Source organism: Trifolium pratense, linkage group LG2 (assembly GCF_020283565.1).
Source record: "Trifolium pratense cultivar HEN17-A07 linkage group LG2, ARS_RC_1.1, whole genome shotgun sequence".
Classification (NCBI taxonomy): Eukaryota; Viridiplantae; Streptophyta; class Magnoliopsida; order Fabales; family Fabaceae; genus Trifolium; species Trifolium pratense.
This window is the reverse complement of record NC_060060.1, coordinates 56114495-56130596: the sequence shown is the minus strand read 5'-3', so window position 1 is coordinate 56130596 and position 16102 is coordinate 56114495. Positions and strand designations below refer to the sequence as shown.

The 16102-nt window shown below is 32.9% G+C and overlaps 1 protein-coding gene across 3 annotated transcripts; it reads left to right on the top strand.

Annotated features, from left to right (window-relative positions):
• The first annotated feature begins 8276 nt into the window (after window positions 1-8276).
• Window positions 8277-15457, top strand: LOC123911060 (chloride channel protein CLC-c-like). 3 transcript variants are annotated; one of them, XM_045962391.1, is made up of 9 exons: window positions 8307-8430; window positions 8715-8793; window positions 9762-10018; window positions 10461-10661; window positions 11469-11646; window positions 11855-12117; window positions 12537-12806; window positions 13208-14336; window positions 15012-15457. In XM_045962391.1, exons 2-9 carry the CDS (start codon window positions 8788-8790, stop codon window positions 15105-15107), a joined length of 2400 nt encoding a protein of 799 aa, XP_045818347.1. In that variant the 5' UTR covers window positions 8307-8430; window positions 8715-8787; the 3' UTR covers window positions 15108-15457. The 3 variants fall into 3 exon arrangements, with proteins under 3 accessions (XP_045818346.1, XP_045818347.1, XP_045818348.1); XM_045962390.1 differs by having other exon boundaries at window positions 8277-8793; XM_045962392.1 differs by lacking the exon at window positions 8715-8793 and having other exon boundaries at window positions 8339-8430.
• Window positions 15458-16102: the final 645 nt, after the last annotated feature.

Sequence of the window (16102 nt, the reverse complement as noted above, 5' to 3'; positions counted from 1 at the left end):
AGGTCTTTTTGGGTAAGCTCATATAGAGTATCCAAAGTATTATTTTCTTAATTAAATAAATCATCATATTTTTTATAAAACTAGCGGGTCTGGCAAGCGCGTCTGTCTGTGTCTAACTTATGTCAAAAAAAATGTTTTATGTTATTGTGAGTTTGTTAATTAAAAACAAGTCATCCCAAACTCCCCTATCCCATTTATATATTGTTATAGATAACCCAATCATTGTATTTTCTTAAAAAATATATTAACCTTTTTGCACTATTAAAAATAACCACTAAAATGGGGTTTTGCCCCTCTTTTGTACAAAAATAAAAAATAAATACTCATAACAAAATAAACATTAAAGGAAATTGTCTTCGTTGAAGTTTAAAAGAATTCTTACGTCTGATGGTGTCAGAGACAATCTAGGTATGAAAACCTGATCGCAACTTTTCAATCAAGAACACGTTTTCTCATTCTTGTAATAATAAATCGTGTTTCATTGTATAATCCAAAATTTTTATTCAAATTACTTAATAACATAACTAACAAATATGAGCTTTGTGAAAGTTACAAGTATGTAGAAGAAAAAAAGTCTCACATCGCTACTTTCACAAGTTTTGAAAGAACGAAAACACTATAAATAGTGTACAACAAGAATGCAAAGAACAACATTGGACAATGGGTATTACATTGCTTCATTGGTGGGTCGGTGATGTTTGTTCATTTTCAAAGTGATAGACACTGCCCAAATGCAGTTTTAATATTTATTTAGTTTCTATAATTATGTTAGTTTTTCTGGTACTTCGGTACACGATTTCATGTGAATTTTGCACGAATTTGAGTGTACTGAATTCTTTCGACAATAATGAATCATTTTAGCTCTCACTTTCATTCTCATATTAATATTAATAGGTATTTATATTATAAGCCAAAACAATAAGTAAACATGTAACCTAAATATTGGTTTTTCCGAGTTTGTAAGCTAAAGCTTTTATGTTACTATATTATTATTATGAATTTACCAGTTGTTATTACTTATAATTATAGTGTTTTTATTAAAAGTGTATTTATGAGTATATAAATCTTTAGTTTGTTTACATATAATTTGTACCACCATGTTTTACATTTAGAGAAGAAATATAAAGATAAGTGTGATCATTCTAGAGAGAATATCAACAAATAGAGGCAAAGACACACCATAGACAAAACTAGCAATCCTACACTCACAAAAATGCAAAAATAAAGAGGAAATATGAGTGCATGAAAGTGAGAGAGAGAGAGAGAGAGATAGGAACGATGTACATGGAAACATATATAAGGCTTAATATCACTAATAATTATTCATGGGTACATGAAATAAGAGGAGTTGGAATCGAGAGTTTCTAGTGCAAAAAAGATAGAGACTTTTTGCCGGAAATATGAGAAGAAGAGAGAAAATAGGAATGCACTAAACACATAGAGAAATGTAGTTATCACTAAGAGTTGGTGTCCAGGTGTTATTTTTTTATTGGGGAACAAAAAATCTGCACTTAAGAAACTGTGCATAAATTTTGTCCTAAAAAAATGGTAAAAGGTGTTTTTAGTCCTTTAAAATTGATGAATTTGGGTATTAGTTCATTTAAACAAATTCTTCCATTTCGCCCCTATAAAATTTAAACCCATAGGTGTTAGTCCCTCACTAGATCTTTTGGAAAAATAAATTGTGACGTGGCAAGTGCCACGTTGGATGAGTTGACCAAGTCAGCAAAAGAAAAAAATAGGTGAAAAGACAAAAATGCCCAAAGACCAAAATCTAAGAGATCACAGCAAACCATTTTTTCAAAATTTAACATTTTTCCATATAGATGAAGATTAACGTTTTTGACAAAATTGATTCACCAAAAAAAAAAAAAAAACGTTTTTGACAAAATTTAACATAAATGACTTGTTTGGTGGACGGAAGTATAGTTAGTCGTTAGATAACCGAAATGAAATAATAATTAGTTATGAGACCAATATGAACCAACAAATAAGTTAAGGGGATAAAAATCTAATTTAGGCAATTATTTTTATAGGGACAAAAACCAAAATTAATTGGTTAAATTTATAGGGACGAAAGACATATTTAACTCAAAATAATAATAAAAATAAACTACAGTGATGGACACATAATTATGATAAAAAACCTAATGCAATTTTGCAAGAAAAAACCCATCAGGAATGCCAAAGACATGTTCACACATTGTAGAATACTTAAAATACAAGCAACAACTTGCCATAGCCTCACGTGTTGGGAATATATGTTCAAGCAAACCCAAAGAAAAATGGGGTATACCATACAATTTGGACAACATTATTCATATGAATCCAAAGGAAAATCATATTTAACAGCTGGATAAATACAAAATGTTAACTATTTACAAAAATATATTTATAAATCGCAGCAATTTCATCTTACAAATTGATTCTGTAAGGTTGAATTATACTCAATCGAAAATTATAAGATGATATTAGAAGTGAAACAATTCACATCTTACAAGCCGAGTTTATAAGATTGAATAAGATCAAATTCAAAATTCCAAAAATAAAAACTATAAATGATTAAAAGAAACTATAAAATTCATCTATTTTAGTATTTTATAAAAAAATAAAAAATCTATTGCACGAGTCTAGTACGGTCCTCCTAACAAAGTGTAATGGTTGTCCGTTGTCATTTTTAGTAAACGTTTATCTTAAACAAATATCTCAGAGCACTTGTCAAGCATATCAAAAAATGAAATAAAAAACAAAATTATCATTAAGAATATAATTTTTTACATTTTTAAGATATTGAATGCACAAATTCTAAAATAAAATTTCTTTATTAATATGTTTAACTAGTGCCCTAAGAATACTGTTTAACATTTTCCATAGTAAAATAAAGGCAAGTTTATGCTGCATAAGGGAGAAAAGTCTTTCGCGCATGCACAAACTTCTTTTCACTATTGAATCAATAAATCTTACCATTGAATCTATATTTCATATCACATTTCATTTTTATAAGCATATCACATTTCATTTGATTTTATGGTGAAACATGTTGAGCCAATGGTATAAACAAATTTATCTATGGTAAAAGATTTATCTCACCATTAAAAATCAATTTTGAATGTAGATATGTCTTCTTACTCTCTATTTTTGTGGATAATTGCTTTCTATTTTTTAGAGCAACAGAAAAAGAAGCCTTAATTATGAGATATATTTTAGCCATCTATGAGGCAGCTTCTCACCAACTTGTTAACTTTCAGAAATCCGAAATTTATTGCAGCAGAAATGTTCTCATAGCTACAAAAAATTATATTGCTAATACTTTGAGTGTGCAACAAGTTATAGGGACCGGAAAATATTTAGGATTGCCATATGGTTGGTAGAAGTCGTAAAGTAATGTTCAAATATATCAGGATTCATTCATATCATCCGGAGGGTGACTATGCAATCTTAATCAAATGACGACCCGGTGACTGTTGACCTTATGAGAATAGTTTAAAAAAGGCTTAATTAGTAAAATGGTCCCTTAAAGATATTTTTGGTTTCACGTTGGTCCCTTAAAGAAAAAAAAAGTTTGAATAGGTCCCTTAAAAAAATAAAAAAAAGTCTGAATAGGTCCCTTAAAGACATCTTCGTTAATCAATTTGGTCCCTAAAAAAATGTCTGAATAGGACCAAACTGATTAACAGATATGTCTTTAAGGGACCTAATCAGACCTTTTTTTTCAAGGGACCTATTCAAACCTTTTTTCCTTTAAGAGACCAATGTGAAATCAAAAATGTCTTTAAGGGACTATTTTACTAATTAAGCCCTTAAAAAATTATAGATAACAATATTGTGTCCTCTATATCTACGAATGTACTCCATCCGATCGTTAATATAATAGGAAGTTCACTTTTTAGATACATTTAAATATTAATGTATCTAAACTATATCATAGACTAGATACATTAATATTTCAATGTATCTAGAAAATGAATTTCTTCTTATATTAAGGTCTAGAGGAAGTAATTTTTTGGAAAAATAAAATTTGCAATAAAAACAAGTTTAATAGCGCAACATTTTTTTTTTGAAGAAGCTAAATTAGCCCACACAAATTAGTAGCATAGAGAATCGAACTTGAGACCTTAAGGAGGAGTAAACTCTCAATTCACAAGTTAATACCACACCAGACCAATTCAAATGGGTTTAATAACGTAATTTATTACGCACATGGTACTTTATTCCTTTTTTTAATTTGTGTTTAAAAATCTTTAAAGACAATTATTTTGAGACCGAAGAAGTATATGATATAACAAAGAATTCATTGTTGTTTAATAAAAAAAATATGATCCTGAATTCGTGGATGCGTCTTCCTTCCATTCCATGAGATCATAAATTATTTATTCATGATATGGTTTCTGAATTAATTAATGAAATTAAGCAAAGGTCTCTTTCAGCATCAAGTGTCACATGAAAAATCAGGAAAAGTAAGAACCCGGTGAGTGTGTTGCGTGTAGGGAACAACTTATCTTTGTACAACTGTTAGTTGGATATTAAACGTGACATCGTGCCACCAATCTCCATTTTCATGCCAAAAAGTATAACTTAATACTCCATCGTTTTTCCGTTAAAATTATTTTTCTAAGTATCGAGTTTGATGCCCAAATATAAATGGTCGATGACTCGGTCAGAAATTTAATAGGGGACGATCTAGCAGACTGTGGAGAAGACTCTATTCTATCTTAGACTTGAGAGTTTGACTTAATTCAATTCTACAAACATATATTTAGGTCACCCCACAAGTCACAACTGACTAAAAATTCTAAACATTAGTAAGGGGTTTGAACAATATTCATGAGTTCGATCTTACGTTCAAACTTAATCGGTTTCGATGTAATAAAAAATAGTAATTCTCATATTATTCTATTTTTTAGTAGGATTTTTTATTTGTTTTCCATAAATAGTCAATGGTAGACTCTCACTTAAAAAATGGTAGCAGGAAATTATTATGATCGTTTAAGTTTGAAGATTTGAAAAAATATATTTATAAGTACTTATAGATCAAATCAACTACCGGCATGAGTTGAACTCATTTTTTTTCCTCTTTAATAATAGTGACTCAAGGCTTGAGCCAATATATAATTTTCTTTTAGAGGTTTTGATTTCAATTTCAGACAAAAAAATATTAATTTGACAAACTAACAATTATCATTTTTTTTTAAGAATTATATCATTGATTGTTAAAAAACATTTATCGACTATGTCAAAATTTCTCTGTTTAACACTTCTCTCGCAGGTAACTCTTCTCCTTGTGTTGCCTTTTCATCTATGACCGAATTCAGGATTCTCAAAAGTTTAAATGTTAATTTACATCCTCCCAAGCCTACTGTTATTAAAGAGGTCTTCTGGCAACCACCATTGGAGCTTTGGATGAAGTGTAATACAGATGGGGCCTCTAACTCTATTACCTCATCTTGTGGTGGCATTTTTAGAAACCACACTACAGATTTTTTATGTTGTTTTGCTGAAAATACTGGTATGAAATCAGCTTTCATGGCGAAGCTTTGTGGTGCTATGAGAGCTATCGAGATAATTAATTGCAGGAATTGGAAAAATCTTTGGCTTGAGTCAGATTCTACCCTTGTTGTCATGACTTTTAAATCTTCTGTTTTAGTTCCTTAGGAGCTAAGTAACAGATGGAGGAATTGTATCAGAATCACTAAAAGCATGAACTTTGTGGTTTCCCATGTGTATAGGAAGGTAACCAATGTGCATATGGTTTAGCTAACATTGGCCTCTCCATTGATATGTTAACTATATGGAATGAGCTCCCTAAGCAAATTAGTAGTTTTTTTGCCGATAATAGATTGGGTAATCCTAATTTTAGAATATCTCGTACTTAAGGATGTTTTGGTCTAGTCCACATCCTTTTTTGTTATTCTCTCTTTTTACGTTCTATAATTTTTGAGGCAGTAGCACTTTGCTACTCCTCTTTTGGGAAAAAAGATCATGTTTTTGAACTATATGTTTGAATATTTCGTTTCTTAGAATTATTTTTTAAAGCATATACTATATGTATACATTTTTTTTAATAAAATTTTTGATAAATATAATTATTTTCATTAAGCTTTCATTGGGTGCCTCCCCGTATTCATTATTTTCCTTAAAATGGACAAAATTTAATTTATAAATATATATAACTATTAAACTGAACTCTTAATTTAATCTTATTTTGATAAATACAATTTTAGATTATAGGAGTCACAATCGGTATATATATATATATATATATTTTATAATACAATCAATATATAATATTAAAATGAACTATTTCATTGTATAAAATAAAATTTGTGTAACAACCGAAAAATTATAGATACAATTATTTTTTTTTTGGAAGAAACTAAAATGAATTATATAAATAATAACAAGTCCTGGCTGACACAAGGTGTGCCAGACAAGACATCAACAGTTACAAAAAGCAATAGGTCAAGACACAGACTAATCGATGCTCAGACAAACGAAGGGACTCGACCACCACATGTGAGAATTTAAATGGAGATTTACATTCCAGACTTTCATCCATCAAAGTGAATGTGATTTGACCTTATCTAATAGTTGATGGACGGTTGAAACCTTAATCTTAAAAACTATGTTGTTTCGTTCATGCCACACCACTCAAATGCTACAAAACCAGGGAAGCTGCAAGAATGAGTGGCGGACTCACATGCCATGGTCCTGTAACAAAAACGGATCAACCGAGGATACACCAACCCATGTTTTGATCAAGCTCCACAAGGGTGCAAAAATTGGGTAGGAAAGAAACAAATGATGCGCTGCCGCTGTTTCCACACCCTCGCAACCGGTCGCGCACATCTGAGAGTCAGGATTAAGAATGTTGCGCCGCACCAAATTGTCTTTAGTTGGTAACCTATTCCAAAGTAACCGTCAAACCAACACCAAGACCTTTAGGGGTACCTGTTTGTGCCATATTAAGTCCGTTGAAACTTCCGCATTTGGAACGTCCCTAGAAGTGAGCAAAAGATACGCGCTTCGCACTGTATAGCCGCCGCCTGGGTCGTGTCTCCACAACCAGTGATCTGCGACAATAGGCTTCAAGACAATGTCAGAAAGAAGCCTTCGACACTCCCCTAACATCTCTTCCCCTTACTCCCGCAACCGACGACGCCACGACCACGCCGCCCCACCCTCTTTCCACCCTAAGTATCTCATTACCACAACCGTACTCGACTTATTAAGAGACAAGTCGAACATGTACTTGTACCTTACGCTCAAGGAAACTCCACCTAACCACAAATCCGTCCAAAACAAAATCTCTGCTCCGTTGCCAATCCTCCTCTCAGTATCGTTCTCAAACCACCCCCTCTCTCCCGCAACACTCACACCATCCCGAATCCGCGCTATCTCCTTTCACCACGAAGAACCTCTCTGCCCGCCGACCATCAACCTCCCTGCCTCCTCTTCGTACCAAGCAACCAACACCCAATACCATAAACCCATTTTATCTACTAGCATCCGCCAACACCATTTTCTTAACAAAGCAGTGTTAAACTTCGTCATCTGCCTAACCCCAACCCTCGAAACTCCTCTCTCAAACATACTTTTTTTTTTAAGGAAATCTCTCAAGCATACTTGTCTCCAACTAAGTAAATAATTGAAATTATTGTCAAAAATATACTCTTCAAATTCTTAACGTTTTGCTTTGAACGTCAAAATGCTAACATCATGTGATACGTGTGTTTATTCTTATTTTCTTAAAAAATTTAGGACAAAACTTATATGCATTTCTTTAGAGGCTGTTTTTCCGGTTCCTCTCACAAAAAGGTAGTTATTTATATTTTTTAATTAAAAAAAAAAAGAAAAATATTTTTAAATAAAAATAACTTCCTCCATCTATCTAGCACAGTAAAAACTGTGTATATGGAACTGTACATAAGTTTGGTCCAAAAATTTATTCTTTTCTATTTAATTTTTTTTTAACAAACTGCCTCTATGTCTGTCTTATTTTTTATTTTCTAATAAACATTTCAAAAATAAATATAAAAAACATTTGACACCATAAATCATTTTTTTTTCTTGGTATAAATAAACCTTCTTTGGTTCTTAAGAAAAAATGACTCAATAATTCAGAGTTCTCGAACAATCTATTCTAAAAAAGCTCGTTAATCATTTAAATCCAATGTGTTAATCTGTCAAAAAAAATTACTTTTTATTAATTTTTTTTTATTAAACTTATTAAAATTTCTTACTGTAAACTGTGAGATTGAACGATCAATCTTTGTATTTTTGGTATTCCTTTCATTGCCCCTCATAATTATTAGTAACATTGCAATTTTGAACTTAGAACATGTTAAGACCCGTTTCCTTATTTATATACTCAAACGAATCAAATTTAGGATAAGAACAACCTGAAAGTGAAAATTCCAAATCTATCTTCAGGTATTCAATAATAGTCCTATCATTTTTCCTTGTATTGTGGACATTTAAAACCAATTTATTCAATTTTCCAAACAAAAAAAAAAACTTATTTATTTTTCCTTAAATTAGTCAAATTTTGTGGTAGCTGTTCCATGTGAGACAGAGAGAGAAACGTTGTCCTAGTGAACTGTTTAAGATTGTTGTATCACACATGTTTCATCAAACTATAGAGAGTTTTTTGACTTTGTGCAAAGTGATGATATAACTTTAATCTTTTTGTGATCTTATGAATTGGAACACTTCAGAAGCATTATTATTGGTTATTGCAAAGTAAAGCTTTGAAGATTTTGAGTTCAAGTTCAAAAGCTGCAATTTTCAATGACTGTATGTATATCTTTTAATTTTTTTTAATTTTTTTTTTGACATTAATTTTTATGTGTTTTGGTACATAAAAGATTTGTTGAACTAATCTTTGTTAAGAAATTTTGGTTTTTTATGATTTCTTTTGATGAAAATTTTAATTGCTGAAGTGATATAACAGTTTTAGTTTGGATTGAAGTCACAAATGGGTTTGATTTTACACCAATTGGTTGATAATGTATGGTCCACCTTGTTTCTTGCACTTTTCAATGTTGTTATTTATCATGTTCTTCATTGATATGCTGCTGTAATTGGCTAATCAAAGGTTTTAAATACTTATAATGCGGCCACAATGATCTTGATATTGCGAAAAATTGTGGTTTAATACCGATAGAATTTGTCTTCTTATAGACATTTCCAGGCCATATCACAACCGAGGTGGGATTCTCAACAAATACTATTGATGCAGCTTCAATTGCAGGCTGATGCGGCGGTTTTAGAAATATAAATAAGAAACCTCCACATCACAGTCACTTTTACAGTTCCGAACCATTTTTTAAAATCTTTGCTACTAACTGCCATGGTTTGATGTGATTTTTCTAGTCCTATAGTGAGCTAATATTTTTCTCATGTTATATTATTTAAGCAGGAATCCATCTCAGAATCCATATGTAGTACTTAGTTCATTTTCAATTTGTAAGCTGTTTCAACAATTTCTAGAATAACAGTGGCTTGAAGTATACTCCATGATAACCTATGTAGTACCGACAATTCAGATTGAAGGCGTATGTGGTGTCTGACACGTGTCAATATCAGACACGACACCAACACATTCAATAATTCAATTTTTTTTCAAATTATTACTAGTGTCGGTGTGTCATACTTTCAGTGTCCTGTCCGGTATCCGTGTTTGTGTGAATGCTTCATAGTTGATAGATGTTTAGGATGTGGTTCGGTTACTGTTTCTGATTGATACATTTGTTGTAAATTAGATTTTTGAGAAATCATCAAGTGAAGTTCCTGAGAAGATGGATAAAGAAGAAAATTTAAACAATGGTGAGGATGTTCCTGACATCGAAAACGATGGTAGCTTGAATGGCAATGATGAGGAAATTGGAAGGTATTGGGCGCAGTATTCTGAAAGGAACATGACATATGAAGAACCACTTCTTGTGAAGAGGATTAACACTACCTCTCAGATTGCTATAGTTGGATCCAACCTTTGCCCTATCGAAAGCCTTGACTATGAGTAAGCAACATGCAATTCATTTTATATAATATATCATATTATTATTGCAAACATGATGCTTGATAAATTCAACTATATTGTTGCAAGAAATTGTGTGAAGAGGATTTCGTCGTCATGTTATTTACGTTTTGTTTCTGTATTTTATTGGTTTTTAATTCTAAATAATTATGCCTATAACTTGATGGAAAGGGTTTGTGTTTTTGTGATTGTATGATATTTTTTAGAATAGTGATTCCGGCTCTAAAGAAAACAGATAATTAAACACACAAGAATGCAATGATTGGTCACAGAGTTCGGCCAATTGTGCTTAAGTCTTCAATCGCAGAGTGGCTATTGTAGCTTTCTATTTTAGCTGTCCACTTATCAGAAAATATGAGCCATACTCGATAATACCAACATTCAGGATTTTTGATGCAAGTATACTTATTCTGTAATTTTTCAGGATTTTTGATAATGAAATGTTTAACCAGGACTGGAGGTCCAGGAAGAAGGTTCAGATATTCCAATATGTGGTACTTAAATGGGTATTTGCTCTTCTTATTGGAGTAGGAACTGGACTTGTTGGTCTTTTCAATAATATTTCTGTTGAGAACATAGCCGGTTTCAAGCTGCTTCTCACAACCAGTCTCATGTCTAAACAAAGGTGAGCTTTCTTCTAATGACATATCGATATTCATTCAGTACTTTATCTTCTCAATAACTTATTTTGTATTAAAGATGTGTACTTTTGTTAATATAAAAATAATACTTATGTAATTGTTGTAATGTTTTTTATTTGGATAGATTTGTAAGACAGATATATCTATTAGAATAAATATCGCTTAGATGAGATGACACAAGTCTCTTGGCTTCAATCCCAATATTCGGTATGCAGAATCGTTAAAACTCTTGGGGAGAGTTGGTCGCCCATTTGGGTCCTACAAGGCTCGAGGGATTAGCCTTCGCAATTGAGCATAAAAGATACTCGACTAGCACCAAAAAAATATCTTATAATACCTTTATATTATATTAGAGTATCTTAGACTAACTGGTGTTTGATTTGGCGGATGAGGCTATTCTCCTACAGCATGGTGAACCTGCTCATATGTAGTGCTCGATCTACCTTGCCTCGAATGGAATTACCTCCTGTAGAGGGAACTTGTGAGAACCAAAAAAAATATTAGAGTATCTTGAAAACTATTATTTGTTTCTTGATTTCCCAATTTATTTAAGATTAGAAGTCATGTATCCCTATAAATAGGTATTGATGTCTATATATTGATATAATGCAAATATATTCTATAAAACAGTAATAACAACAACTAAAGTTTTTCCTCTTAAGCAGCAGCACAATGTACAATATATTCTGTAAATTTAGAAAATTAAGTTCAAATCTCTCTTAAATTCAAATGGAACCACAATGTTCCGATTATTGTTCATATATTCTCATAGAATTGTAGCTGTAGTGCAGATTTCTTGAGGCTTTTCTAGCATATGCTGGTCTGAATATGGTTTTAGGAGCAGCGGCTGCAGCACTCTGTGCTTTCATTGCGCCATCAGCAGCCGGCTCTGGCATTCCGGAGGTTAAAGCGTATCTCAATGGCATTGATGCTCACTCTATTCTGGCTCCAAACACCCTTTTTGTCAAGGTGAATAATACGTACTACAGTAGTAGAAGCAAGTTTACCTCCTCTTATTCTACAGAGATGTTGAAAATATTGTTAGGATTTCATTCAAATAATACAAGTAGTCACTTATGTTGATCAAATATCAAATCGTATATAGCTCATGAAAAATGTGACATTGTATATTATGTCAAAACGATTTATATTAAACCTATGATTTGAACCATGTCAGATTGTTGGTTCGATCCTTGGAGTGTCAGCTGGATTTGTAGTGGGAAAAGAAGGACCTATGGTTCATACAGGAGCATGCATAGCTTCATTTTTGGGACAGGGCGGATCTCGAAAGTATGGTTTGACTTTCAGTTGGCTTAGGCATTTCAAAAATGATAGAGACCGGCGAGACATGATTACTTGTGGGGCAGCTGCTGGTGTTGCTGCCGCCTTTCGATCTCCAGTAGGCGGTGTCCTCTTTGCCCTTGAAGAGGCAGCTTCTTGGTATCTATTTATGCTAAAATTAATCTCTCTCTCTCTCTCTCTCTCTCTCTCTCTCTCTCTACTTTGTGGTATCTTTTAAAATTGATATTTCTGTATTTTTCTACATTCTGGTTTTAGTCTGTGATATTAACTGCATGACTAGATATAGAATATTGGTTCTAATAAGTATGAAAAAGCTTTCTTTTGTTGTTGCCATTTTAGAAAGAGTTTAATTTAGATACATTGTCTCTGTAAAAAGCTTTACACTATCAACAAATCACAACCAATCATATGTGTACTTTAGAAATCGTTATGATTAAAGTGAAATGTTTTTAATCATCAGACAATTACAATTGACAAAAATTATACGAAATCTAAGTGTATATGAATGAAATCCTTTTATCTAAATAATTCATTCTTTTTACGGCGCATATATGTAGGTGGAGGAGTGCTCTTCTTTGGAGAACATTTTTTACTACAGCAGTAGTTGCTATTGTTTTAAGAGCTGGAATTCAGTTTTGTTCAACGGGAAAATGTGGACTATTTGGTGAAGGCGGTCTTATATTGTATGATGTTGGTTCAGCCCAAGTATCATATAGTGCTGGTGACATATTGGCGGTAATAGTCTTGGGAACTATTGCCGGTATTCTTGGAAGCATATATAATTTCCTTGTCGATAAGGTCGTTCGTACGTATAGCATCATCAATGAGTATGTCCTCACATTTAAATTGAATATTTCTTTTCCAATTTACTTGCTTTTTTCTGATCACCATGTGGCCCTGTTTAGATAAACAGCTTAATTAAGCGCTTATAAATACACGCTTATCATATAAGTGTTTATGTATAAGCTTTTTCTTTTTTTGAAACATGTCTATGTATAAGCTATTTCTATAATTAAATATAAAATAAAGACAAATTGTTTTTCATGTAAGCTATAAGCTATTTTCATAAGCTATCCTGGAGAGCTTGTGGAAATAAGCTCAAAGCAGCTTATAGACATGTCATAAGTTGTTTTCATAAGTTCAAATCAGTCAATCTAAATAGGTTTGTAGTCTAATATAGTGTACTACGAACATAACTAATAGTTCTTTCTTTTTATTCTTGTTGCAGAAAAGGTCCATTTTTCAAAATCTCTCTTGCTGTTGCAATTTCTCTTTTGACATCATGCTGCTATTATTTCTTACCATGGATTGCAACCTGTATCCCTTGTCCTTCCGATTCGACGGTGACTTGTCCCTCTATTGACGAGTCTGGAGAATACAAAAGCTTTCAATGTCCACCAGGCTACTACAACGATCTCGCTTCCCTCTTTCTAAACACCAATGACGATGCTATTCGTAATCTATTCAGTCCGAAGATAAACAAAGAGTTTCATATGTCAAGTTTATTTATCTTCTTTGCTGCCGTTTACTTTCTTGGAATACTCACTTATGGTATTGCTGTTCCATCTGGACTTTTCATTCCTGTGATACTTGCCGGAGCTGCTTACGGTCGTGTTCTCAGTAGACTCTTTGAACCAATCACCCAACTCGATCGAGGACTCTTTTCTCTCCTAGGAGCTGCCTCTTTCCTCGGTGGAACCATGAGAATGACAGTCTCAATCTGTGTTATATTACTTGAACTCACTAATGATCTATATTTACTTCCACTTGTGATGTTGGTCTTATTAATCTCGAAATCTGTGGCTGATATTTTCAACAAAGGTGTCTATGATCAAATATTGAAAATCAAAGGACTTCCTTATTTGGAAGCACATGCCGAACCTTACATGAGAAACATAGCTACGCGTGATGTTGTCTCAGGTCCATTAATGGCCTTTTCTGGCATCGAAAAGGTCGGGAATATCTTACATGTTTTGAATACTACAGGGCACAACGGATTTCCGGTCATTGATGAACCGCCTTTCGTGGATGCACCAGAGTTGTGTGGACTCGTACTGAGGTCTTATTTACTAGTTTTACTAAAGGCGAAAAATTTTACAAGTGAGAGGGTTTATGCGGATCAGAGTATCTTAGAAAATATTTCTGTGTTGGATTTTGGAAAGGCAGGATCCGGAAAGGGAGTTAAACTAGAGGACTTAGATATCCAAGATGAAGATTTGGATATGTATGTTGATCTACATCCGATAACTAATACATCTCCGCACACTGTGGTTGAGACAATGTCACTTGCTAAAGCTGCTATTATTTTCCGCCAACATGGACTCAGGCACATGTGTGTTGTTCCGAAGAGCCAAGGGGTATGATATTTCATGCACATACATAATACTGGTCGATATTACATACACATGCATACCAAATAATAGGTTTATTTAAATATATACTTCAGTAATTTTCTCGTCGAGTATTCAAATGTCATACTTTCTTCTCTAAAGTTAGTTAACCAAATATTTGTGTTGCCTTTTCAATTTAACATCTAACTTGAGAGAGAATTTGAGAAAAGTAAGGAATCTCTACCACTGATGAGAAAATCAAGATATAATGTTTGATGCATGTGCATCACAAACTATACTTACTTGATTATCTCATGAATGATTGAAAATCTTTATTCGTCTCTTGAGTGAATTACTCACTTTACGGGAGTTAAATTTGCTCTGACATGTAAATACATCACATTTATATGTCCTTTCCGGATTTGGATCCTCTAAAGTAAATAATGTGTAAAGTCAGAAAATCAAAAGTTGTTATTTTAGCAACCCCTGATTTGTTATGGTGTACCTATAATATCTATCTTTGATTTGTTAATCAAAGGCTAAGATTACTCACTTTACATTCTAAAGTGAATTGCTCACTTTAGAGGAATCGGATTCGTCTTTTCCTGCATTATTTTATGATTCGAAATTAGATCTAACAGTTGTACAACTTCTATTGCTTCATTTGGTGCAATATTTGCTGATAAATCTCTAACATTGCAGAGACCTCCAATTGTCGGGATTCTGACGCGCCACGATTTCATGCCTGAACATGTTTTGGGACTTTACCCTGATATCAAGCATCACAAATGGCACTGAGAAAGGAATCTCAATGACAAAGTAATTCTTTCTTCTTGATTGGAGTGCTGCATTCTATACAGTGAGTTCAATAGTTCTTCATAGAACCCTTGAAGCAAAATTTCTGCTAAAAGATGCAGCTGCTGCATATTTTTTATGGGGAGGGGTGTATTTAGCAACCTTGTAATATTTTGTTCATATCTTATTTTCATAAAGTCAACACCAATCATGCTGCAGTACACTGGTAATAAAAATTTCTTGTTTTTTAAGCCAATGGATTTGGTTTACTGGTGAGCGGTTTGGATAGAATGCATGAGATCATAGGTTTAAACCTCATTGGCTCCAATGTAAAAAAAATAAAATCTTGTTCATGTTGCTTGTTTGATATTTTCTAATAATTTTGTGCAAACTATTATAAAGTTTTTTTGTATAATGTTAATTTAGGCAAATAAGATGAACTGCATTATGAACTTATAAGACTGTGTACTAGGTTCCATAATAGAAATAAGGGTTAAATATGTTTTTGGTCCCTATAGTTTCCCAGAATTTTTATTTTAGTCCCTAAAGATTCTTTTAACACATTTTAGTCCCTGAAGTTTTCTTCGTCAATGTTTTATCAAATGGAGAGGCGTGTGATAGAGATAGTCTTGTTCATTTAACTTTTTATATATTAGTGAAAAAATGATTAATTTTTAGTGTTATTGATGTTATTTTTAATTTAAATCGATGACAATTATTTTAATTTTTTTTTATTAGGGCCTATTTTTAATAATTCCACATGGCCTCCAAAAAGATGGAGACACCTAGGGGTGGCAAAGTGGGCATGCCCGCCCCGTTTAAGCCCGCCCAAAAGCGGGGCGGGGCGGGGCGGGGCAACTTAGGTGTCCGGGCTCAACAACTCAAGCCCGCCCGTTTATTGGCGGGTTGGCGGGTTGGCGGGCCGGCCCGCCAAATACTTTTTTTTTTTTAAACTATTTGAATTATAACTTCACAATTCTTACCTCCTAGTTGATGTT